The 27,556-nt window shown below is 45.3% G+C and overlaps 1 protein-coding gene across 1 annotated transcript in view; it reads right to left on the bottom strand.

The window, feature by feature from the left end:
- The window catches only part of FAM171A1 (family with sequence similarity 171 member A1), a 124,770-nt gene extending 119,089 nt beyond the window's left edge, over positions 1–5,681 (bottom strand). The window contains exon 1 of the mRNA XM_082841715.1: positions 5,414–5,681. Within this exon, the coding sequence (XP_082697841.1) occupies positions 5,414–5,510 (97 nt within the window). The 5' untranslated portion in view covers positions 5,511–5,681. The remainder of the gene's footprint in view (positions 1–5,413) is intronic.
- Positions 5,682–27,556: the final 21,875 nt, after the last annotated feature.

Below are 27,556 nucleotides of genomic sequence, written 5' to 3' on the forward strand. Positions count from 1 at the left end.
GCTGTATGGGTGCCTCATCTCTCACAGTCCTTGGGGGTCAGTCTCTGTACTGGTTTCCTATTGCTACCATAGAAAAGTACCACAACTCAGTGGCTTCAAATAACATGAATTTACTATCCTATAGCTCTGGAGGTCAGAAGCCCCAAATCAGCATCACGGAGCTAAAGCCAAGACGTTGGCAAGGCAGCATTCCTTCTGGAAGCCCTAGGGGAGAATCCACTTCCTCGCCTTTTGCAGCATCCGGAGGCCGCCTGCATTCCCTGGCACTGTCTTCCTGGCCAGCAGTGAAACATCTTCACCGCCTCTGGCTCTGACCCTCTGCTTGCGTTGTCACGTCTCCTTCTCTGACTCTGATCTTTCTGCCCCCCTTTTATAATCCCGAATAATCTTCCCATCTGAAGATCCTTAACCTAATTAGCTCTGCAAAGTCCCTCTTCTCACGGTAAAGCACTACTGTATTCTCTGGTTCCAGAGATTAGGACATGAACATCTTTCGAGGCTATGACTCCACCTTCCACAGGGTCTGTGCGGCTAGAGAACACCATTGTCTGAGGTCCCCTCACTTCTTTGGGCCTGGGTTTCCTCACCTGCAGAACAAGAAGTATAAACTTGACCAAGAAGCGCCTTCTGATACTATATAAACGCACCTACCTGGATCTAAAGACATCTACATAAATGTGCTCTATATATGCACCCTTACAATGACCAACTGTATGGATTATAAGGTAGAGGAAGGATCTAAGGGGACACCCAGATTTTGAGTCCAGTTTAATAGAGAACTTAAGGTAAGCTGGACTGGAGAAGGAGGCTGGCCGCTGAGGAGTTTGAGGTCAGCTTCCTGCACTGAATGGAGACGTCCAGTAGCTTGTTGGACAGAAGGAACTAGAGCAAGAGAGAGAAAAGTTGGAGTCATCCACGTAATAGGGTTTAATTACTGGAATCTCTATGGGTTAAGAGATCCTGCAAGGGGTAAATGAAAGAAAAATGGGCAAATGTTTGCAGCCTCACTTTTATCTGAGAGGAAGAGGAGCTGCAAACATTTCAAACAGAGGCTTGAGCAGAGGAAGGTGGAGTCGCCTTAAATACGCGGAATAAACTGTTTATTTTAAGGGAACTTATTGTGAAACCCTTTCTAAAGTGGTTAATTGCCTCAAATGTTGCCTATTTACAAGTTTGACTTTACAAAAGTACGTAATGGTTTTCTGAATGTAGGGCATACCATCGGGTCACAATATAGAACTTTTAAGAACGATCACTTCTTATAACGAGTTGGTCTATTTAGGGTGCCGATGCTTAATTTAAAAAGTACTGTTAAAATACATTCACTTCCGTTTTTGCTGGAACTGAATAATTTAGCCAGGACTGTGGTCTTTAAAGGTCCGGAAGTCACTCATAAAAGCAAACTATAAAAGCATTATTGATGTATATGTGTTATCAGAGGGCAAATTCTTCCAACTAGATTTCTGAAATGTTTTTATATTCAATTTTTCCTTCAATATAGAGTATTATACACGTCTGTTGCCTGTCCAACTTACTTCCGTGTGCTTTTTTAGTAAGCAGTATTTAATAAAATTACTAAATTAGCATTGGCCAACAATAATGAAAATAAACAGATTTACAGACATATCAGTAATTTGTTTAAAATGAAGGCTTGATTAAAACTGAGAAAGTACCTTCACTTGAAAGCTATTAGTTCGGAAATCCATGCAATATTTTCTTTCTTTTGGTTAGGTTTCTAAGCTAATAAGCTGTAAGTTACCAAGTATTACAGGACAAGTACAAATAGGATACAAAAGTAATTCTTAAACTCATCTCAAAGACTTTGCCAGAAATTCCCTAGACATTGCTGTTGCTTCTGCATAGAATTCCCACACCTGGCGTGCAAGGAAGTCCAGAGGTCTCGGCAAGTTCAAGTCCTGCAGTTTCCCAGGATGTGAGCCCATGAGTTTTATTTAGATGTTATGCTCTTAATATACTGTCAGCATAAGTCATGCCTGTTGGATAATCCTCCTGATAGCTTACATCCCTTCCTGGTCTTTCAACTGATCACGATGTTCTAAAAACCGAAATTTGAATTTGGCCAGGAATAGACCTTTTGCAGAGAAGAGAGACAGCCAACCATTCACCTCAAATGTTATGATAGATTGTAGCTTTTCTGAGAGGAACAAAAAAATAGCACATCATTGCAAAATACTTTACTGTTAGAGAATAAGCAGCAACCTAGCTCTGACCTTTCTTCTGGCACATAAAGAGAGTGCTGGGGTTCAAGAATACATCTCATAGAGCACGTCTGCACATCTTACCATTCTTTAAGTAGGGGCCCCCTCTATCAAGCTGGTCTTAGCGCACAGTTGTGTAAGAGGTGCAGAAAGTCAGAATTAGTAGATACTTGTGAATAACGGTTTCTATAAATTCCCAGGAAAAAAATTAGATACTATGACCACTTTAGGGCAACTCAAATGGAAACACTTCATAAAAACACGCAATCATATGCTGGAGTTGGTTCAAATTCATGACCAGCAAAGCCAAGCCTCATGGTGACAGCTAACTCTGGCCTTTGAAATCCCTTTGCTGATTCAAAGCAGCTACAGTAGGGAGAGCCAAACTTTAAATTTTATCTTGAATATATAAAGAGCAAAGTGATGCCGAGAAATTTTGCAGATGTTAGTTTCCTCTGACATAACAAGGATTCATTTAAAAAGGAAGGTGTCATTTAGGCCTAGGAATCTAATTGGGGTGCTCTGGCCTACGATTTACGTGTTTGAGGTCTCTAAGTAGTTTTTCCTAATCTAAATCTGGTTGGTGCATAACATCTATGTGAGCACAATGCATGTTCAAAGTATGATTCGTAGGGACTTCCCTGGCGGTCCAGTGGTTAGGACTCCACACTTCCACTGCAGGGGGGCATGGGTTTGATCCCTGGTCAGGGAACTAAGATACCACAAGCTGCGCGGCCAAAAAAAAAAAAAAAAAAGTACGATTCATGGAACAGTTTCTACAATAAAAGCAAAACTCTTACAAATTAGGTTTCTGGGCAGGTAAACATGAAGTTTTTTTCTTAAAGTGTATGCATGGTGCCCTTTAGTATATGCACTAGCTGTCTTCAATCCTTTACTCTTTCTTTCAACACAACCTGAACACCAGCTCTGTGCAAAACCCTCTACAACCTGCTGCGGAAAATGCAAAGTGAAATCAGAGATAGCATTTGTCTTCATGGTGTACGTGATCCCGGAGAGCAGAGAAGACATGAATTTTAAAACTATGTTACGAGATAAATTTCAAAATGGTCTGAAGAACTCAGTGGGGTGAAGGCGACCTTCTACAGTTAGAGGAGCAATTGTCCATTCCCTGAAAACACGGTACTAGTTCAAAATCCAGATGCCAGGTAGTGAGACCCTGAGTTCTAGCAGAGCTCCTGGGCTCGGCTCTTTAAAAAGCCATCCTACCCAAACAAGGAAGTAATCCTGGGGAAAAATATTCCAAGATACTTGATCTCCCACTCCAAACACACAATATACTAAGGTACTCCTAGCTGTGCATTAACATCTCACAGCTTGACTTTTTCTCACTCACCGCACAGAATATTCCATTTCTGAGACTTTAGTTACCAGATAAAATATTTAGCAGCAAGCTCTCTGCAAAATGTGGTGTTTGACCTAGACCTAGTAGGTTTTTTTCATGACTTTTTTGTTCCAGTTAAGGCTATGCCTTCCCCTATTTTATAAGTGCACAAACTTAATGTTTCCATATCCCTATTCCAAGTGCAAAACAAAAAATTCCACCCATTCTTTGGAATTAATGGCCTCGTTGAAACACAAATATCATATTCATTGAAACAGCTGATTCAAAGAGCAGTAGGGGATTAATGAAAGAGGCTACAATTCAACACTGCTGAGCTAATGTCCTAAACATTCATTTCCTACATGAAGAGACAGTCTTTTCTGTACCTTGCCAATGTTCCCCCTTCCGTAATGTACATTACTAAGTTTATACACAATTCAGAATGGTCTTGTCCCATCACAGCTATAGAGAAAGCGACGCATGAAAGAGACTCCAGCAAATGATACAGCAAGCGATGAATATGAAAACCTTGAATTCAACATGTAGGTAACAAACCAAACCCCAACCGACTGTGGGTAGGAACTCCCTTCCCCGTCTCAACATGAGAGGTGGAAAACCACCAGGGTTCTCTGCTCCCAGGCACTCCCGGGCTCTGGGTTCTGAATATTTGCCATAAGGAATGAGGGCGAGCATATGGAAAAGGGCGTAAGGCAGGGTCCTAGCAAGAGGATGGAGCGAGCTGGGATGGAGCGCTCCCCGTGCATTCCGTCTGCTGGGCGGACTTCACAGAACACACCTTTCCTCGAGGAAAGGACGCGGGCAAGAAGTCTGGGGGTCGGGGTGCGGGTGAGGGTCTCCAGGGCTGCAGGGATACCCTCCCGGGAGACCAGAGAGGCCCAGCGAGGCCCGGCATTGGTGTCCTGTGTGAACGCCAGATGTGCATCTACGGCGGCCTCACTCACCCTTTCGAAAAACCAGGCAACAGAGAAGCCCTCGATTTCGACCGCACAAACCCGTGCAAAGGAACCTTCGGGCTTCCCCCCCAAACAAATTCTTATTTTGAAAACAATAGACAGGCTCGTGGCCATTCTCAGAGGCGAGCACACTCCTCCCAGGGTTGGAAAGCATATTTGCAGAGGCCAAAGATTAGACAAAAGCCTTGAGCTGGCGACACACAGCCGTGGAAATGATTTTTTTTTAAAAATTGATTAGGGCCTCCCAGTTCCAATTCTTTCTCCCCTTCCGGGGATGATTCCTGGGCCGCCGAGCAGAGCCCTTAAGGCCTGTTAAAGACGTCGCATCGGGAGGGGGAGGAGACCCCGAAACTTTCCCAAACTGCGGCAGGCTGGAGGCGGGCAGCGGCCGCGGACCTCGGGGTCCCGGGGCGCAGGGGGCACCCCAGGGGCGGCGGCCACCCCCTCGACCGCCGCAACAAAAGGGCCGAGCGTAGCCTTCGCGATCGGGCTTCGAGAACCGAGCCCCGAGGTGGGGAGCGGGCGATGGCGACCCGGGGGCTGCCGTTCTCGCCCGGGCGAAGGAGGAGATGGTGCCGCGTGTCCGCGGCGCGCATAAAGGACCCTAGGATACATCCACACCAGCCACGCGAGGCGGCAACAGCTGATGCCACCCGCACCCCGGCGGCCCGCGGCCCCCCGGGAGCGTCTGCCCGGGTATCTCGGCGCCCCCGGGCGGCGCCGCCCCCTCGGGAGCGCGGCGCTGGGGCTGCAGGCCCGGTGGCGGCGGCTCGGGCTCGGGCGGCCGCGGCGACACAATGCGGCCCCGGAGCCCCGCCGCCGCCGCCGCCTCTGCAGCAGGCCCGCGGCCGACACAAAGCCCGCCGCCGCGCACCGACCTTGGGCTCCGGCGCCGGGTTCCCGCAGCGTCTTGGTCACCGCCTTCCAGACGTTGCAGCCCAGCAGGCAGAGCAGGAGCGCCGCCGACCTGCTCATCTCCGCGCCGCAGGGCCCCGGGCGGCGCGGGCTGGCCGACCACCGGCTCGGAGCGGCGCGTCAGGGGCAGCTGGCCGCCGCGCCTCCCTCCATATCTCCTGGCTCCGCGCGCGCCGGGCCCGCCGCCCGATTGGCCGCGCCCCCGCCCGGCGCGGCGCCGGGCCCCGCAGCCCACGGCCGCTCCCGCCTCCGCGCGCCCCGGTGGGTTTCCCCGAAAGAGCCGCCGCCGCGCCTCAGCCGCCTCCTTAACCCCTTCGCGCCCCGCCCGCGGCGGCGCCCAGGCCCCGGGCCGTGGTGCCACCTGGCGGCCGCGCGCCCACGTGCCCCGCCCGCCCGAGCGGCCACCCCCTCGGGTCCGCCCCGCGCGCCACCCGGTCTCCCGGGAGCAGTGAACGCGACCTTGGCGTCCAGACCGCCCCGCCACCCCCCTACCTCGCCTCTTGGGAAAGACGGTGGCTGCCTTTCAGGCCGAAACCCTCGCACCAGGTTAGCTGATGGCCCTCTCGGTTTGCGCAGGAGCGCGGCATCCTGCAGCTCTTCCTGTCCCGATCCACCCAGGAACCCCAGGGGAGATCTGACACCCAACGCCGAAGGTCGGCGGGAACAGAATCCCCCAGCCCGGGTACACCGTACGTTGGCGGCCCTCAGCGCCTGCGTGTTGACAGGCGAACATCTCCAGGCTGTGTTGGGCTTGGATGATTCTAGAAGGTTACGGTGGGGAGGAAATTGACACTTATTGAGGCCCTAAGTACTTGTTATTTCCCACTTTTATCTTCATAATATAGGAACTCAGAGGTAGGTATTGCTATCCCCATTTACAGAGGAGAAAATCGAAGCTAGGGAGGGTTAAGGAATTTGTCCTTAGTAAGTAGCTGGTGGGTGACAGAGCCAAGGTTCTAATAAGACAATCATCCTGGCCCCAGGGTTGAAGCTCTCCGCGAGAACCTCAGGCTTCCTTGAAGCTGAGGTACCCACCCACCAACTTCCATTCTTTTTTTTCTTTTCTTTTGCGGTACGCGGGCCTCTCACCGTTGTGGCCTCTCCTGCTGCGGAGCAACAGGCGGACGTGCAGGCCCAGCGGCCATGGCTCACGGGCCCAGCCGCTCCGCGGCATGTGGGATCCTCCCGGACCGGGGCACGAACCCGTGTCCCCTGCATCGGCAGGCGGACTCTCAACCACTGCGCCACCAGGGAAGCCCCAACTTCCATTCTTTAACTCCCTCTTGTCTGTGTACCTTCCTCCATATAACCCTCATGTCCCCCTGACTCTCTCCACCCCATCTCCCAACCAGCACTGCAGGGACCCTGGGACCTCTGCCCGGGACCGCCGATCTGGGGAAATCCACACCAGGCTCACTAGAGGCCCCGTGCTGCCTCCAGAACGGTAGGCCAGAGGAGGGTTATTATCGCATTTTTATAATTGGGCATTAAGGTATGGCAGGCACTGTACCAAAAAGAGAATGAAGGATGGCGCTTGCCCAGTTGGCTTATTAGAGACAAGTCATTGTGAGACACAATAAAACCAGGAGGAGGGGAAGCCCCTGTGGGTGTTAGCGGCACCCTCAGGACCAAGGCTGCAATTAGTGCAAATTGGGCACCTGCACAGGGTGGCAGGTAGTTGGGAAGGTGGCAAAGAAGACCCACAATTAGGGACTGCCTGATGCCTCCTCCTCTAACTTCCAGCGTCAAAGCCTTAGGGTAATTCCAGGGTACACATCAGAGCCAGGGGCGGGGAGCATAGAGAGGACCATGCAGATCAGTCGGTCCTCAAGTCCAGCTTGGGTTCCTGCCCCCAGGAGCACGAAGAGTCCAGGCCAGCTAGCTTGCTTGGTGGAGGATGGCTTTTGGAGCAGGGCGGACCCAAAGTTTTCAAATCACTTTCTTGGGGTAAGGGGCTGCTTCTAACAGAAGTGACATTAAGCCCAACCCGGAGTTGAAACTTCTCACTTCATATCTTTTGAGGATGTGCCTTTGTCAGGGATGTTGATTATAAGAGACAGCACTAGCCTGAGCAAAATAATAATGATAACAAGAATAACCGAAAACCAGGTTATTATTGGGAGAGCACCTGGGACTCCTACAGAATCCTGGGTGCTGAAGTGTCAGGTCTCATGAGGGAACCAAGGACAGTATTATATTTGGAGTTCCTAGTATTATATATGCCACTCTCATTGGACTGGAGGTATTTCCTCATGACAACTTACTTGGGTGGTATTATTATTCCTATTTTACAGATGAACAAACTGAGGCTCAGTGACAAATAATTTGCCCATAGTATCTGGGTCTGATGACAGCAAACTCAAAGTCCCTATAGCAAGTTCCCTCCAAGAATAAATCTCATGCAAATGACTCAGGTTACCTCTAGCTGTGTCCACGTTGTTTTAAAAACGGGTTCTAATCGCAGTAAAGTCCGAATCCAGTTAACAGTATCTAATGAATGGTATTGTGCCAATGTCAATTTCCTGGTTTTGATAATGTGCTATAGTTATATAAAATGTTACAACTGGGGGATGCTGGGGGCGGGGAGCCGGGTGTAGGGGGTAAGGGACCTCTCTGCACCATTTTTATAACTTCTTATGAGTCTATCATTATTCAAAATAAAATTTTTAAAAAGCAAAAAACCTTGTTCTATACCATTTTCCCCTCAAGCTTCAGTGTTCACCCAAAACACTGGTATTCGGGGTCCTATATCTATTCTAGTGTAGAGATCTAGAACTTTTAAGAGTGGGAGAAGTCTAAGTAAACACTAAGTGATGAGTCTGTTCAAGTTTGGGTCACAATCAGGACTTGTAGATGCTCAAGATAATGGTGGTTATTATTGTGCATGTGACAAAATTTCTGTGGATGACATGGCAGTTTAGAAACAGTTTCTATACCTTGATAGCAACACTGAGGCTTGTATAAATAGTTTCGGAACGACCAGTCCCATCCCATCTTGCAGATGAAACAGAAGGAGGTTAAATACTTTGCACAGTGCACCATCTCAAAGCCAAAAAGAGAGCTGAGGCCCCCATGAGCATTGGCTCCCCATGTGGATGTTTTCCAGCTACTTGGGTGGGAGGCTAAGAAAGCACAAATTCTGCAAAATCACATAAACAACTGCACTGTGCATATCGTCTGCCTAGAATTATGTAAGAATTAAATAATCACCCTTCTCCTCTACTGGAATAAAAGAATATGGTTTACCTTCTCTCCTGTTCCAGAAACCAGACTCCCACTTAGTAACTGGGGTGGGGATGGGGGGGTGAAATAAATCACTGCTTGGGAGGGAGTGTTTGCAGAACAATGGAAATCAGAAGTGTTCTTTCCTTCTAAAACTTTTCCTGTTGCTCTTATTAAAATCTCACATTGTTTGACTAAAGATGAATTATGACTGTACTTACTTGAAATTGCTTAGAAGTGGCCTGCCTGTGCATTTCATTTCCATTTTCGAGTTCTCTGCCAAAAGCAGCGATGCCATATACGAAACTTTTCCTGGCTGAGTTTTTCCAGAAACCTTGATGTCAGAGTCTCTGTGTCAAGGTTTCTTAGGCCAAGATCATTTCTTCCATTGAAATCTTTCCTGACGTTGCTGCCCATGTGGTGGAATTTTAATTGTCTGAATTTATTTCCAGAGGCGTTGTCCTTCCTTCTCCCCTTTCTCCTCCTACCCTCCTGTTCCCCCTCTTCTGCCCCTGAGTAAGAAGCTGCCTGTGAATAACAAATTTAGTATGAGGTTTGTACAGATCAGGAAGTGTGTCATGGACATTCCAACTCCTGTTTGCTCTTGCTTTTATTAAAGTCAGATAAAATGTAGCCAGAGGTGGAAATTGGAAGGGCTCAGCATTTTTTAAGAACCTGTTGGCCATCCATTTGCAAAAGACAAAGGAGAAAGGTAAAGAAATTACTGAGAAGGAATTGATGTGTCCCATTAACCATAACACTCCCACGTTCCCCTCTATTGGTGAGTCACACCCATGTCAATCCATGTGACTTTCCAACAAGATCTTCTTTCAGCTTCATGTGAGAAGTTGCAAATGTGTATTAGCCTACGAGAGTGAATCTCTGGCAGTGTGATTTCAGATCCCCTGTATGACTGTTCTTTGCATGCCCCGGAGTCACTAGAAGACTCTGGGATGCATCAATAGGTCTTGGCCGTTGAGGATATTCAAAGGCTGGTGGCTACCTGAGAATCTGGTTGCCTGTTCCATTAGAGCAAGGAGAATCTTCTAGTTCAACCCTTTGCTGGCTGTGGAATTACTGTCATAGAGTCAAGGAGGGCTCGAGGAAAGTAGGAAAGTCAGCTTCTGTGGACAGAGAATGTCACCTGCCAAATCAGTAAACAAAGGATGTTGCGGCCATGAAGGCCGCGGCAGCCACCCCCAGACTGTGCACCCTGAGGGGATTCAGGATGGAGAAAAGCAGGATACTGGCCCCAGATAGTTAAGGTGCATATCAAAGGAATGATTTCAGTGAGTCCAGACTCTTGCATCTTCCCATGTACAGAAGTGGGCTAAATTCATTAACTCGAGATGTCCGGTGTTTCTTTAATTAGCAGTAATCTTTTGATGTTCCAACTGCTTGTTTTGGGGTTGTTTTTTTTTGCAAACACTCCTCTACGTCCTGGCTCCTCTCTTGCCTCTTTGGGACAGTCCCTCAGAGCTATCTGAGAGGCTGTCTCCTGGGCTTAAGTCCTCAGTATGTCCTCCGTATGTCCAAATAAAATGTAATTCTCAACTTTTAGGCTGCGCAGAAACTTAAAGAGTTAGGGAAAAGACAGGAAGCTAATGGAGAAAATGGATTAGGTAATTAACACCAATCGAATTCTTGTTGTGCGGCTCATTCCGTACCTGGAACAGGGAGGAAAGCTGTGCTGTGCTGTAGAGCCTCCCTTCCCCTAAGCTCTGGTCAATGTCAGGTGAACTCTTTCCCAGTGGTACTTTCTTACTCATTCCTTTCTTGTCATTTCCTCTCTGCTTAGTTTTGAGGCTCTGGACCCAAAGCTACCTGCTGCCAGGTCATTTCTCTTAATGCCTGTTTAATTATTAAACGAAGGTTCTCTCCCTCCAGCAGTGCCCTTCATTACAGGCCCCGTAAACATGGAAGTGGGGATGAGGAGGCGATTTGTCTGCTCAGACAATACAACGGGCTTACATATTAATTATTGTAATGTTAATTTAGTCGTTCAGCCACTCTCACTAAAATATAAACTCCATGAGAACAGGGTGTTTGTCCAACTCACTGACATAATTCCCGGCATCTGGAAAAAATATTTGCCACAAAATAGGTGCTCAGTAACTATTGGCCAAAGTGAAAAATTGTGTCTAACCTTGAAGAAATATTTTATTCCAGTCAGTCTAAATATCGCCCTTGGACTGATATATGAATTGGCAGGTACTGACTGAGTCCTTACCATGGGTCTGAAGTGTTAGAAGGTAACTCAAGATGCTTTCCCACCTTCTGGGCTGCCTTCTCACAGTTACGCTTCAGAGATCCCTCCTCAGACAGGCAGGTCTTGAACTGGCCCCTGAACTTGAGCCTTTCCCGCCGTGGGACTGGTGTTGATGCTTATCCTCTCATCCTTTCCTATCCTTCAAGATGCAGATCAGGTCACGTCGCTACTGTGTCCTCAGCCTGGCACATAAGGTTCACCACACTCACGAACCGCTTTGTAAAGTTAGTTATCATTATAACCACCTGCTCCCACCAGTTGCAAACATTTGCTTTCAACACATGAGTTTAGACCATGTACAGAAAAGATGCAGAGTGGGGTTCCACAGTGAGCTGGGGTCAGCATTGGCCAAAGCGCATGCTGTCTGTTTGTAATAGTCAAAACTGTAACATCTGGTGCTGCTGTCTGGGAATGTTTGTGTAAACTTTCGACGTCTGAAAGCACATGATTCTTCTTTTTATAACTTTATTGGGGTATAGTTGACTGACAATGTTGTGTTAGTTTCAGGTGTACAGCAAAATGAATCTGTTATACATATGCATACATCACTCTTTTTTAGATTCTTTTCCCATATAAGCCATTACAGAGTATTGAGTAGAGTTCCCTGTGCTATACAGTAGGTCCTTATTAGGTATCTATTCTATATAGAGTAGTGTGTATGTGTCAATCCCAATCTGAAAGCACACGATTCTTGAGTTCTGACATCAGTATTTAGGGTAAAGGTTTATGTAGACGGTAACTCCAGAATCTTCTCAAAAGAGGGCACCCTTCAGTCATTTGAAATAAACTCAAAATAGTATATCTGAAAATCTGAGCATGATAACTTTTCCACAGCAATGTCTTATCTTCCCAACTTACAAGCTCTGAAGGAACCTCCTTTTCGACATCTTTGTGGCTCGCTCAAGATCCCAACGATGCCCTGCTTGGAGCTGACTTTCCGCAAAGCCACTGACTTACCGATTGGCTGGTATACATAGATTTGATTGATTGGTTATCACTCAGAGGAAATGCAAGTTGTCACGTGGAACACGAGATTTTGGTGCACATATGATCTTATTCAAAAATTATTCTTTCCACTATTTTTTTAAAAGAGAAGATGACTTTTTAAAAATAATTTTTTAAAATATTTTATTTATTTATTTATTTGGTTGCACCAGGCCTGAGTTGTGGCAGGCAGCCTCCTTAGTTGTGGCACATGTGCTCCTTAGTTGGCTCTTTAGCTGTGGCAGGACAACTCTTAGTTGTGGCATGCATGTGGGATCTAGTTCCCTGACCAGGGATTGAACCCAGGCCCCCTGCACAGAGTCTTAACAACTGTGCTACCAGGGAAGTCCCTCTTTCAACTAGTTTTAAAGAAAGGTGTTATATAACACCAGCATTTTCATCTAAATAAAAATATTTTCTTTTCAAAGAACTTTTTTTTTTTTGAGTCACCACTCTGCAAGACTTAAGCATGTCTCTTCCACACCCTCTGCTCGACCCCTCTTCCCAAGAATCTGCCTTTACATGGGGTGAAGGTGTTGACAGATGTATGAGCGGTGGTCCCGGGTATATTTCCCTGAGGAGGATGGCCTGTTCCCAGGGATGAGGGGACACAGGGACCTGGAGAAATCTAGTTATGAGGCAGGTGTCCTTGAAGGGAAAAGGAATGGGGTCCAAGCCACATGGAAGAGCCCAGATCTTCACTCTGAGCACACTGACAGCTGACTCCCAGGAACCCCGGTGGGAAGGCATACAATGGGGACATAAAAGGTAACATTCCTAAGCTAACAAAAAGCATCAAACAAACGGACTGAAAAATCCCACAACCTAGAGACTTCCCTTTCACCCAGCCCCAATCAGTGCCTTGCTAAATATAGGATTCCTTCGCTGGGAACCTTATTTGGAAGCACCCCAGTATCTTCCCATATACAGTAAACCCTCTCTCCACTGAGGCAGGTAGCATGATGGTTAAACGCCTGAGCGCTGACTCGGGCTGACTGGGCTTGGACTTCTGTGATGTTCCTCACATTGCTTTGCTCCTTTGTCAAATGGGGATGAAAAGAGTAGTACCTCTGTCCAAGTGTTGTCACGTGGATTCGGTGAGATAAAGGACGGAGCCTGGCTTTGGTAGCAGCTGTCTGTATGCATAGTGGTCATTTTTCCCCTGCAGAAGTAGGCTGGTTCTGAAGATGGGAAGTTTCTTGGACAGTGGTGGGGACCACTGGCTTGGCCTTATACCTGCCCTGTGAGGTCTGCTGGGGGCTCCCTAGGGTGCTCCTGGCTCCGACTCTTCAAATGAAGTGGAGATGCTTTCACTGCTGTTCCTTCTAGAATAGTCACTCATGTGACTTAGCAGTTTCTTGTTCATAATCCCTTCTGCCGGGCTGTGGACCCTACACAGTCTCCTGGATGCCAGGAATGAGGGAAGTCGATGCCTCCTGGACTAAGATGGGTGCTTCCTGGAGGAGAGTGGAAATCAACAGTCCCTGGGCTCATATCCTCGGCCTGTCACATGGTCCAGTCTCATACTGGAGAGAGCCCAGGTAAGGATAACAGGGCTGGGAGAATAGCCAGGCTGTCTTTAGCAACGTGCAGGCTGAGGACCAGCCGAGAAAGGCAGGAGGAGGCTTCCCTGGTGGCTCAGTGGTTAAGAATCTGCCAGCAAATGCACGGGACACGGGTTTGAGCCCTGGCCCGGGAAAATCCCACATGCCGCGGAGCAGCTAAGCCCGTGCGCCACAGCTACTGAGCCTGCGCTCTAGAGCCCGCAAGCCACAACTACTGAGCCCACGTGCCACAACTACTGAAGCCCGTGCACCTAGAGCCCGTGCTCCACAATAAGGAAGCCACCGCAGTGAGAAGCCCACACACCATATCAAAGAGTAGCCCCCGCTCGCCGCAACTAGAGAAAGCCCACGTGCAGCAACAAAGACCCAACGCAGCCAAAAATAAAATAAATTTATATTAAAAAAAAAGTCAGGAGGGAGAGAGACATTGGACCCACAATCTGGAGTCTTTAATGTTAATTTATTTACCAGTTCACATTAAAAAAAAATAGTAAGTTGTCAGAATATGAGGATTCTTTCCCTCTTAACAAAGCCACAGAAAGTGAACCGCAATCTGGAATTGGTTCTTTTATAAATATCATTACACAAAATGTTTTGCAAATTAAAACTGGAATACTGGAGAGAAAATAAAGCATTTCGTTTTCTTGGTGTCCTTGGAACTTTATGTTCTAGACTGAGGCCTGAAGTCCAGAACAGGTAGGTACCTGTGGCTGACAGTCTTGAATGTGAGTCCTACAGGGTATCTAACCTTGAACTTTGAAATCATTTCTATCAAATTTTGTCCCCCAAACACTCACACCCATACACCAAAAATTATGGTACAGCTTTCTTTAAAGCTTGCATAAGAATAAAAGATTTTAAAACCTGGGAGAGATGGTGATCCACTGCCCACTGACATGAAAGAAATAGTACTTGCAAGTGAGAAATTATACATGAGTTACAGACATGCAAAAATGCGCACAGCCATCCAAGAAAGAAGTGGGAGAGATTTTAACTGGGTGGATTGAGTAAAACCTGCCTCAGAAGCTCTAGAAAAAAGTTGCATATGTTAAAGCAAACTATTCAACTTCTTTTCCATAGAGGCAGCTGCAGCTGTGACTTGATCACAGCGCACGTTCATTGTTTTGCCTGCGGGGCATCCAGGCTCCCTGCATTTGGTAGTGGAACCGGTACTTTCCTAAACTATCTACCCTCACTTTCCTCTCAGTCCAGGTGATTTAGGGCTGGCTCCAAGGGTAGACATGTGATCCACGTCTGGCCAATCAGCATGGAAGCCCCCCTCTCTAGCCAGTTCAGAGGTGGGACCACGATCCAGTCAGTCCAAATCAGACTCAATTCCAGAACGTTTTTAGAATTTGAAACTCTTGAGAGAGAGAAGGGCTTTTCCAGCTGGGGTTAATGAGAGGAGAGCCTAAAACATCGCAACCTCTGGCAGCCATCTTGCCACCATGATGTAAGAAACTAAGAGTGGAGACAAAACAGAGCAAAGCAGAACTTAGAGATGGAGAGAGTGATATGAGCCCCTGAATGCAGCCAGTGTCTCCCTGGGACTTTCACTTGAGTGAATAAACTCCTTTTCTTTTTCTTTTTTTTTGCGGTACGCGGGCCTCTCACTGCTGGGGTTTCTCCTGTTGCAGAGCACAGGCTCAGCGGCCATGGCTCACGGGCCCAGCCGCTCCGCGGCATGTGGGATCTTCCCAGACCGGGGCACGAACCCGTGTCCTCTGCATCAGCAGGTGGACTCTCAACCATTGCGCCACCAGGGAAGTCCTCTTTTAGCCATTTTGAATTGGGCTTTCTGTACTTACAACTGAAAGGATCTGGCGGATGCAGTTGGAGAAGAGAGATAGGGGGTGCTCACAGTTTGCTGGTTCTTTCCTGAGGAAGAAGTGGCATTTACCTAACTTCCCGATGTCCATTGACTGTGGTTGTTATCACAGTGAAGAAAACTTTCCAGAAGACCGGACTCTTTCGGGAAGGCACTTTTTTGTTTTTTTTCGGGAAGGATATTTTCCACGTGGATAAGTGTATGAGAGACATACAGCAGCAAAACCAGAAACTCTGGACTTGCCCAGTCAATCCCTTCTTTAAATCTTACTTCACACCAGGTGAAGAAAACCCTAAAAGCATGATAATTCTTTGTGTATTAGATCTTAAATTTTTATTATGCTTTGAAACTTAATCTACCACCGCTCTCTCTTTTTGTTTGTCACACATACATCTGCATCACAGACACTGACAGTGACAGATCTGCCTTTTCACTTCCCTAGTGGGAACTTAATTGTCTTTTATGCCCAAGTGGTGGCCACCACCTGTGATGCCTCCTGGGCAGGAGGAGGTAGCAGTCTTTTTTATGGAGTAAATCACAAAAGCCAGACCTGCTTTGGGAAATAGAATATAACCATCGTTGGAAACTAAGCTTTCAAGTATGAATGTTATCCTGGCCAATACAAATAGAAATCACCATAGAGGAGTTAATTAAACATAATAAACAGTCCAGGCGGAACAGGAAACTGCTATTTTTCCTGTCTCCAAAGCTTCTATCATAGGGGAAGGAAGAGCTAATCAGCTAAGAGGCAGGAACATGAGAAGAATGGGAATCTCACGGCAAGGACTGAGTGTTTGGCTCTGAAGAAAAGCAAAGTCATAAATTTAATCCCTGGTGGGGTTTCGGTCCATGCCTGGGGGGAGGGGGAGGGGTACAAAACCGTTTGCGCTGATCAGTTATCTATAGAGAGTATCACGTAAAATGGCGAAGTTTATGGTTACGATATCACACTGGGATTTGCAGGGAGTCGTACCAAAATACTTCTTCGGTGACAAGATCATACATGTCAAAGAGCTTTTGAAGACTGAAAAGCATAAATGCAGGGAATTCCCTGATGGTCCAGTGGTTACAAGTCGGCGCTTTCACTGCCGAGGGCCCAGGTGCAATCCCTGGTTGGGGAACTAAGATCCCACAAGCCACGCGACGTGGCCAAAAAAAAAAAAAAAATGCAGAGAAGGGCTTCCCTGGTGGCGCAGTGGTTGAGAGTCCTCCTGCCGATGCAGGGGACACGGGTTCGTGCCCCGCTCTGGGAAGATCCCACATGCCGCGGAGCGGCTGGGCCTGTGAGCCATGGCCGCTGAGCCTGCGCGTCCAGAGCCTGTGCTCTGCAACGGGAGAGGCCACAACAGTGAGAGGTCTGCGTACCGCAAAAAAAAAAAAAAATTCCAGAGAAGATATTCTGTGAGAAAGGGGAATATGAACAGAGGAAGAGAGGCAGGTGGAGGAATGGGTATAATGAAGAGAATCGTTTATCTTCTGGAAATCTAGGCACTCAAAGACCACTCATTAAGAAACCAAACAGAAGATGCACTGCACTCCAAAGACGTCGGTAGGACTGAGACTTGGAATAACTGAAAAAACAACTTAAGTGTCCATCACAGGTGAATGCATAAAGAAGATGAGATATATATATACGATGGACTATTACTCAGCCATAAAAAAGAATGAAATAATGGCATTTGTAGCAACTAGAGATTATCATACCCAGTGAAGTAAGTCAGAAAGAGAAAGACAGATACCATATGATATCACTTATATGTGGAATCTAAAAAACGTAGTACAAATGAATGTATTTACAAACCAGAAATAGACTCACAGATATAGAAAACAAACTTGTGGTTACCAAAGGGGGCAGAAGGAGGGATAAATTAGGAGTTTGGGATGAAAAGATACACACTACTATGTGTAAAATAGATAAACAACAAGGACTTACCATGTAGCACAGGGAACTATACTCAGTATCTTGTAATAACCTATAGTGGGGAAGAATCTGCAAAAGAATATATATATGCCCACATACACACAACTGAGTCACTTTGCTGTACGCCTGAAACTATCACAACATTGTAAATCAAATATATTCCGTTAAAAAAAAGACTCAGTGTGAAAGGGGGCAGAAGACTTACAAAGATCCAAGGCCCTTCTCTTCAACACAGAATCTTCCAAAGTTAAGGATGGGTGGGATGGGCATAAAACAAGGAGGGAACCACCTCTTTCCACAATGCTCTAGAACTGCACACATCACCTGGCTTTTGAAATGTGGCTGTCATGAGAACAGGGTCACCTCTGCTAGAGGTGAGGACTCTGGGGTTCAAAAACGGATCATTTTTCCTTTCTAGGAGCTCAGGCCTCGTGTCTCTCTCCCCACAACCTGAAGATAGCTGTTCACAGCTGCTCGGGTTCCTCCCCCACTGAGCGTGCCATCTGTCCCCGTGAAAGATGAGTGAGGCTTGGGGGTGAGAAGCTGCTGCAGACAGCCCTACCACAGACCCCGGGGCCCAGCTTCTGGGGAGTAACCCCCAGAAAAACTCCTCATGCTAAGCTGGTCAATGTTCAAAGTGCAGTTAAGGGAAGATGAGGGATAAACACAAAACTTTTTCTAGTATTTCACCTTGTCCCTAAAGTAACCATTTGTGCTGAGGTCCTGAGAGCTGAAAGGGGGCCAATTACAAAGAGAAGGGGGCTGGAGACTTAGGGGGCTGGGGACTTCCCTGGTGGTCCGGTGGTTAAGACTCTGGCTCTCAATGCGGGGGGCTAGGGGTTCAATCCCACTTTGGGGAACTAAGATCCCGTGTGCCACACAGTGTGTCAAAAAAAAAAAGAAAGAGAGAGAGAGAAGGGGGCTGGAGGAAAATTTGAAGAGGAACAATGACAGAATGAGATTTTTAAAAAATTAATTAATTTATTTATTTTTGGCTGCAGTGGGTCCTTTTGTTGCGGTGCACAGGCTTCTCATTGCGGTGGCTTCTCTGGTTGTGGAGCACAGGCTCTACGTGCGTGGGATTCAGTACTTGTGGCACGTGGGCTTCAGTAGTTGTGGCACGTGGGCTTCAGTAGTTGTGGCACATGGGCTCAGTAGTTGTGGCGCACGGGCTTAGTTGCTCCGTGGCATGTGGGATCTTCCTGGACCAGAGCTTGAACCCGTGTCCCCTGCATTGGCAGGCGGATTCTTAACCATTGCACCACCAGGGAAGTCTGAGAATGAGATTTTTACCACTTTAATACATGGTACATTTATTTATTTCTATGCCAGAAATACAGAAAGATGCAGGTAAGCTGAAGAGAATCTGAGAGGCACTAGGACCATTTAAGAGGAAAAAGAACATCAGTTTTCTATAACTGACTAGCAAGCAGTTAAATTTATGCAGAGGAATGAAGATGAAGATATGTACCTGGTTATGGTAAGAGAAAGAAGCAATGTAAGAAGAAATGAGAATATTTAAGCAAGTTTTCAAGATGGCAGTAATTCAAAGAACCAAATAAATAAAACTGAGTGAGAAATGTGTCTTTGAACTTCCCCCAAGCAAATTAAAAGAGTAGCCAAAACTCAATGGGTTAGTTTATTTGGAATTATTATTTTTCAAGGAAGTAATTACAGCACTCATTTCAGATTTTCTACAACTTCAAGAACTTCGCCCATTTTGGGAGAAGTGGAGACAGAGACCTTGACTATTTGCATGTTTTTTGCCAAGTCACTTTCTCTTTCAGACTCACTTTCTTCATTTCTGAAATATGGGATGAGAATAACAACTACCTTACCGGGTTTGTGGAGGTGATGAAATGTGACCATATATGAAAAATAAAAGCACTCAGCGACCTGAAAGCTCTAAAGAAATGATAATAGTGACAAACTCCTTAATATTTCAAATTTCCTTTGTCTTCCTTGCAGTCACATCCACAGAAGTCATGACTTTTAGGATAAATTTAGGGATTAGATGCTCTCTTTAGCTGACCCTAAACATTGGTCATTGGGGGATTAGAAACACCAGCACCCTGGAGTAGGCATCTGGAAAATTCTGAAACTGAAAATCACCATGAGTTTTATTTAGGTGGCTATCCCAAGTAAACCACCATGTCTGACCCCAACTAAACATGTTTATAATATGAGGTTAAAATAAGCGTTGAAGTACAGTGTGGTCAAACCAAGGGGACACCATCAAAACATGAGTGGCAATGACAAGTAAAGGAGAAGGGTGGGGACCAGTATCTCTCCTGTTACTCAGGCCAAAAACCAATGAGTCACTTTTTTGTAGTCTTTTTTTTTTTTTTTTTTGCGGTACGCGGGCCTCTCACTGTTGTGGCCTCTCCCGTTGCGGAGCACAGGCTCCGGACGCGCAGGCTCAGCGGTCATGGCTCACGGGCCCAGCCGCTCCACGGCGTGTGGGATTTTCGTGGACCGGGGCATGAACCCGTGTCCCCTGCATCGGCAGGCGGACTCTCAACCACTGCGCCACCAGGGAAGCTCTCAATGAATTACTTTTTGATGATGGCCATTGTGACTGGTGTGAGGCGATACCTCATTGTAGTTTCGATTTGCATTTCTCTAATAATTAGTGAATGTTCGGAATCTTTTCATGTGCTTTTTTAGCCATCTGTATGTCTTCTTTGGAGAAATGTCTATTTAGATCTTCTGCCCATTTTTGGATTGGGTTGGTTATTTGTTTGATATTGACCTGCATGAACTGTTTTGAACTTTTGGAGATTAAGCCTTTGTCAGTTGCTTCATTTGCAAATATTCTCTCCCATTCTGAGGGTAAAAGAACAAAATAATGCCATTTGCAGCAACATGGTTGGACCTAGAGGTTGTCATACTGAATGAAGTATGTCAGACAGAGAAAGACAAATATATGCTATTGCTTACATGTGGAATCTAAAAAAGAAGGATACAAATGAACTTATCTACAAAACAGAAATAGAGTTACAGATGTAGAAACTAAACTTATGGTTACGGGGTGGGGGGAAGGAGGAGGGGAGGGACAAATTGGAAGATTGGGATTGACATATACACACTACTATATATAAAATACGATAGATAACTAACAAGGACCTACTGTATAGCACAGGGAACTCTACTCAATACTCTGTAATGACCTATATAGGAAAAGAAGCTGAAAAAGAGTGGGTATATGTATGTGTATAACTGATTCACTTTGCCGTACACCTGAAATTAACACAACATTGTAAAGCAACTATAACCCAACTAAAAAAAAACAAAAACCCAATGAGAGGGGAAACGAGAGTTAGTGTTTAATGGGTAGAGAGTTTCAGTTTTGAAAGATGAAGAGTTCTGTGGATGGATGGTGATCCTGGGAGCACAACGTGAATGTACTTCATGTCCATCTTAACCACTTAAAAATAGTTAAGATGGTAAATTTTATGTTATGTATATGTTGCCACAGTTTAAAAACTTATGAAAAAAACTTATGAGTCACCTTTGATTCCTACATTCATTCTTTAATAAGATGAGCTAACCTGAAGAGAGACTGAGAGGATGGGATAGAGGTTCTGAAGTCAATGAATGTTGATGTAACACTTCTGACTCCCAGGCTGGTTGCTCGGAAGCAGAGACGTTTCTGAGTACCAGGGTTTTTGTCCACCAGGTGATGCTTCCAACACAGCTCCTGTCACCAGTTCCTCTCTACCAGCCCCAGGCATTCAAACCTCTGGCCCAGAGCTAGTAGACCTACTTCTCTTCCCTTGTACCAGCTCTGAGTGAGAGGAGTAGGAAATAGAGGGGAAAGACACTCTGAAGTCGAAGATAAGAGACGAACAATCCGGCATTAGTTTCCACAGAATCATTTTTAGATTCCAATGACATGACTTGGAGAAATTTCCATGCCTTTCTGGATAACAGGAAGACTCATTAGGACTTTATAAAGACTCTGGTGCCTCATTTGTTGGATATCATGCCCCCTGATGGTTTCACTGCGTAACAGAAGCAAAAATAGGCAGTGAGTGCTCTGGGAGCAGGGTTAAGGACTTTGGCAAGAAATAATTTCCCAAAATCTGTGTCAATAGGTGATGTATAACATAAGATTCTCATCCCGGCAAGTCCAAAGCTAAAAGTGTAATCGAAATAAACCAGAGTAACAGCAGACCAGGAAACCAGTAAAAAACCTTCCCATAGTTTATTTTTTGGAAGTTGCTTTCTAGAGAGGAGCTATGGGTTTCCATCTTGATACCTGTCGCTAACACTGGAAACACTGGCAGAGGCCTCAGGTGTTGGGAGTGGAAGAAACCTTTGCCCCTTCTTATGACCCACAGGGGAGCAGAACATGAAGGGGGGGTGGGTGGACTTCAGGTAGATCTAGAGGCTGATCCTATGAGAGACATACTTTCGTGACAAGCCATGAGGCCAGAAATGCTGTGACTTGAAAATGGCTAATTACCTTCAAAGGGAGGTTGAACTGGAACAGTATTTTAAGGACCTTAAAAAGGTCTGTGTGTGTGTGTTTCAACTGTTTACTTTTTTTTTTGAACATACAATAAGATTCTAGTATGTTTATTTCATCAGCACAAGAAACTTGGGAATATTCCATATTCAAATACATTGAAATAGAGATGTTTAGAGCCAAAAGCTATGTAAATCCCATTTTTTCTTGAAAATGAAGGTCTACATTCTTTTGACTGTAGTTTTCCTCAATTCCTGTCCCCCATGACTCCCAGAAGTATGAAATTGATAAATATCCATTAATTGTTTACTCTTGGCCCAGCAATTCCACTCAGGAATTTTTCTTGCGAAAACACACAGTCAAGACCAGTATTGCTATGACAGCTTTTACATTGTTTTTACAGCTTGTACTAACGAAGAAAAAAACTGGCAGCAACTTAAATGTTGAATTATTAAATCAATTATGATATTCTTATACAGTGGAATACTATGAAGCCATTAATAGGATGGCGGAAATCTATTCACTGATGTGAAAAGATACATGTAGCTTGGCAACATGTACCAATGCTTCAAACAAAGTATATAGACTTTAACCCTTCCCCTCAGGAATTTATCGTCAAACGACAATAATAAAACAAGTCTAGCATGTTCAGCAGAGCAATGTTTACAGTACAATGTTTACTGTTAAAAAATACTGCTGTAACATGAAGCTCTATTAATTGAGATTGGTTAAAAATATTATAATTATATCATGGAATATCATGCAGGCATTAAAATTATGCTGTAATTTATCTTTGTTACAAAGCAAGCTCACTATAATACGAAGTGGAAAAAATTTACACAGTGGTAATCATTGTATAATTCCATCTTAGTAAAAGTAAAATTATCTATAGGAAAAAGTGTGCATGTGTGTACACACACACATCTCTAAATGTATAATAGTTATCTCTGGATGGTGGAGTTTTTAGCTATCTTTTTTAATGTTTATTTTTAAATTTATTTTTATTTTATTTCTTTTTGGCTGCATTGGGTCTTTGTTGCTGTGTGCAGGCTTTCTCTAGTTGTGTTGAGCGGGGGCTACTCTTCATTGCGGTGCGGAGCTTCTCATTACAGTGGCTTCTCTTGTTGCAGAGCACAGGCTCTAGGTGCGTGGGGTTTAGTAGTTGTGGCTCAGGGGCTCAGTAGTTGTGGCACATGGGCTTAGTCGCTCCGCGGCATGTGGGATCTTCCCAGACCAGGGCTTGAACCCGTGTCCCCTGTATTAGCAGGCAGATTCTCAACCACTGTGCCACCAGGGAAGTCCCTGGGAATAATGTTATATACCCAGGGAATAATGTTTATTTTTCTAATAAACATTAATGTATTATTTTTATAGTAAGAAAATACAACAATATTATTTCCATGATTTTTTTAAAAGCACATAAAAACTAAGAATTCATCCTAAAGTGTTTCTCAACCTTTTTCTCATCACTATCCCCTAAGGAGCCTTTTAAAGACATATTTTCCAAATTACTCCTGCCATGAAATTTTAATGCCACAGATATATCATATATCTGTTTATGTACTGTACGTACATCTGCTTTATACATAAAAAGGGTATGATTTTTTTGATCCTCAAGAAGCAGTCTACCTTGGGGCAATATTTTTCCTGTTAATAATTATGTTCTAAAAGGACACTAAGAGTGTGTGTGCAGTGTGATTACTTAGTCATCCTAAACTTACTCAGCCTTCTAATTAATTTCTTCTTTTGCCTGATTTATTTTATTCTTTTACATCTACGTGTCATCCAGCACCTCAAAGTATTCTACTGTCCAAATTCTCTTCAGCCTCCAATTTTCCTGAGAGGCTGAGGGTTATAACATGAGTCTGGTAGACTCATACATTCTGTCCAATCTTGCTTCCTGTCCTTTTTAATAGCTGTTATGCCCAATAACAGACCCAATACAAGTTCTGCATTCTAACCTCCATCTGGTCTGCTTTTCAAGGAGAGCTGAAATCCATAGGGCAGGCAGTCAGGAAGAGCAGGCTGGAACCCTCAGGCATAAGCTGAAGTTCTCTCCACAGGCAAACTTTCTTCTTGTTTAAAGAAGCCTCAGCTCTGTCCTCATGCCCTTTTACTTGAGTAAATCAGGCCCACCCAAAATATCAAGGATAACCTCCCTTACTTAAAGTCAGCTGTTTATGGATTTCATCACATCCATAAAATACCTTCACAGCAACACCTAGATTCATATTTGAATAACTCAGACTGTAGCCTAACAAAGTCAACACAAAATTATCACAGTCTATCCTTTGTCTTCTGGACACCCATATGCATCCCATTAAACCTTAAAGACAATAACAAGGTCATACTTCCACCCAAATCTATAGAACTATCCTGTATTCAACCGAAAATGAAACGGAGTAGGACTCTGTGGTCATTCCCCCTCCCCCCATGTCCTCCACCTGCCTTTTGTCTGTAGAAAAACTTTAGCCAAAGAATAAGTTTAATCAGAGAAGTGAGAAAATGCAGAAGCAAAGAAAAGGGGTCAAACAGGACAGAACAATAATAGTTTAGTCAGTAAACAAAGTCAATGACCTTCAGTTCCTCCTTAAGGGCCACAGATAATATTGTGAGCTGTATCCTGTGAGCTGTCTTATAGATACTGAAACCCTCACCAGGTGGAAGAAGTTAACTGCACGATGACCAGATGGTAGCCATGACATAAGCTGCCACAATTCTGAGAGCTGGTCTCAAAGAAATGGGAGCAAACCAACCCTGGAACTGAAGACTAACTGTACTTAAAACAATCAGATGATGCTGATCAGATCACCGCAGGACCAATGTCAAGATGACGGTCAGAGCTGATGGTGCCGTTTCTGCACGTAGCTCCCTCCCTCCGTGTATAACAGCTCTTGCCCACTGATGGTCAGTGGGGGAAAGTCAGCCTTTGGACACGAGTCCCCCCACCCCACCCCGCCAGGTTGCTGAAATAAAACAAACTTTCCTCCCTACCAACCTTGCCTCTTTATTGGCTTTAGCGCGGCAAGCAGCTGGACCCACTTTCGCTAACAGTTTTTGGCTCCCAACGCGGGGCTGCTGCACTCTCGCGATATCTGGCTTCTGGGATTCTGCCAGCAGAGCTGCCGCCATGACGACGCGCCGGGGTGGCTGTGAGGAGCCCGGTTCCTGTGGCTCGCTGGCCCCGAGAGGGGGTGTTTGAGGGGACGTTCCTAGCAGCTGCCGAAACCGTGTGTTTCGGGGATCCTCCCTGTTTCTCCCCTGCTTGGCGCTGGCGGCCAACGTATGCTTTTCCGTGGTGGAATAGAAACATGCATCTGGACGAGCCGACGAGCTTCAAGACCAGGTAGGTCGACCCGTGTGCACCTGGGCTAACTTCTCTTCTGAGCACAAAGTGCTATTTGGGCCTTTTGCTAATTGGTTTTGATGTGTGTCTGATCTCGGTTGGCCTCAGCCTGCAGCGGCTGGAAGCAGGGTTTTGGTTCCCGGCCAGAGATTGAAGTCAGGCCGTGGCAGTGAGAGCGTTGAATCCTAGCCGTGAGACCACCAGGGACCAGTGGCCAGTGACAAGGCCCTGGCCCGTCAGCTGTGTAGAAGTGAATTTCCACGGAGAGACAGAAAGTAGTGAAACAAGTAGAATGTTTATTAGGAAAAAGAGTACGTGTGCACAGGCACATGGGCGGGCTCAGAGAGAGAGTTGTGCCCGCGTGGTAGTTTGAATCACTTATATGGGGCATTTCTTCCAGTTTTCTTTTGGACAGTCATCTTGCTGTGCCTGGTTCTGAGTCCGTCGTTGGTATATCTCAGGGTCCTCGCGTGTGTTTGCACCCATCTCTTAGCCAAGATGGATTCTAGTGAAGAGGCCTGTGGGTAGTTGACGTCACTTACTATGAGATGATGTCCCCCCTCTTTTGAACTCTGAGGACCCTTTCTGCACAGGTGAAGTTGGGAAGGGTTCCTTGACTTCGAGAATGAGGAATATGTGGTCTTTTGTCTCTCATCTGGGCAGGACTCAGCTCCTCTTGCTTCCCGCTGCTCAGTCTGGGGCCCATCTGTCTCCTGCCTCATGTCTACCATTGAGGACTGTTTGTGCGAATTGAGCGTCATTTGGGCATTTTTGCAATTGGTTCTGACATGTGTCTACCGTCAGGGACCGTTTGTGTTGGGCGAGTGTTTGTTTGGGACTCCATATTGGTCATCCTCTCCTCTGGTTTGTGACAGTTCTATCTTTTGGTGTGTGAATGTGTATTCCATTTGTGTGATTGGTATTCTTGTTGCCTTTTGTACAGTGAGAAATTCAGGTTCGATTCATTAAAAAGATTTTAACTGTGAAACTATGACTTTAAAAAAATGATCTTTTTAAACACTGTGTGGCCACCAATAGTATTCTTCAAACTCCAAAAAGATTGGTTAAGATGAAACTCCTTTGAATTCCAAAACTGTTTTTTTTTTTGCATATGCAGTTAGAGAAAGCTAGCTTGATAGAATATTTTACTTTCTTCAGAATTCTGACCCTGTGATAATAAAAATATGCCTAGGAGAAATCTTGAAGTTAACTCTTACCATGTCCTTGAAATACAAACACAGCCCACTTTGCCTGAGACTTCAGCCTTGGGTTAATTACTAAAACTTCAAGCCAGGGGGAAATAAAGAGAAAAGAGGGCTTGGGTTTATTAAACACACATCTTGTACCACATAAAAGAGAAATTGTGCTATAAAAAAAATATATGTTTTTAGAGGTTATGGAATATGTTTTTAAGTTTGCCAGTCAGAAAATGCTGGTATAACAGTTCAATTACTTGTTTCTTGGTTTTGTTAAGGTTTTCAGGGATTAAAAACGTAACATGTAAAAATGATGAGGGAGGCATTTCAGTGTGTAAAGCAAGTTGTATATGTGTTGTTGGCAAGAGAAAATATAAAAAATGGAGATTTTTTGTTGAGGAAAAAAAGGAGAATAATTTTGTCCTAGGGCTGGTTGCTTATGTATGGGAAAAGTAAGGGACAAATTAATGTGGATTCAGAAAGTGATAAAAGGTTCATGAAAAAGGGACTTCAGAAAAAGAATCTTGTACATTGTCAGAATTAAGATTAGATTGAGGGACTTCCCTGGTGGTCCAGTAGTTAAGACTTTGCCTTCCAATGCAACGGGTGCAGGTTCAATCCCTGGTCAGGGAGCTAAGATCCCACATGCCTCATGGCCAAAAACTAATGGGGTTAAAGAACTGGGCTGATAGCAGCAGGATGATGAGACACAGATATTAGAGGCCAGGTGGGAGGTATGTAGCCATCAGGAGCCATGTGAGCATGAAGACCTTAGTAAGTGGTAAGATCAAAGGAGAGCCAGGGTGGCCTAGCTCCATGCTTGTTCTACACTGGAAAACCAGTGGCCAGATCTGATGTGTGTGTCTTCCTCTGCAGACCAGGCTCTAAGAGTATTCCACCCCGATACCAGAAGTAGGGGCTTGTTTCCACCAGTTCACCTCCAGTATTAGAAACAAAGGCATATGTAATTTTTGCCTTCTTCTCCTTCATTTTCATTCTTTTCTTCTAATAATATTGATAATAATAAAACCACAACAATGGCTTTATCTTGATTAGGAGATAAAATACAATAATTTTGAGAACTAAAACACTTTTGCAGCAGGTCAGCGATGCTCAGGAAAGTTGGGTTAAATTTCATTTTTTAACTCATAATCTATACATATGTTTTAAAAACAGACATTTGTTCTCCTTTCCACATCTCCCAGGGAGAAATGATCACAAACAGCACTTTGCGAAATTCCCTGCGCATCTGTGGGAAGAGGGAAAGAGAGAGGGAGGATGGGGGAGGGGACTGAATTATCACA

The sequence above is a fragment of the Leucopleurus acutus genome (genome assembly GCF_964270905.1).
Source record: "Leucopleurus acutus genome assembly, chromosome: 1".
Taxonomy (NCBI): domain Eukaryota; kingdom Metazoa; phylum Chordata; class Mammalia; order Artiodactyla; family Delphinidae; genus Leucopleurus; species Leucopleurus acutus.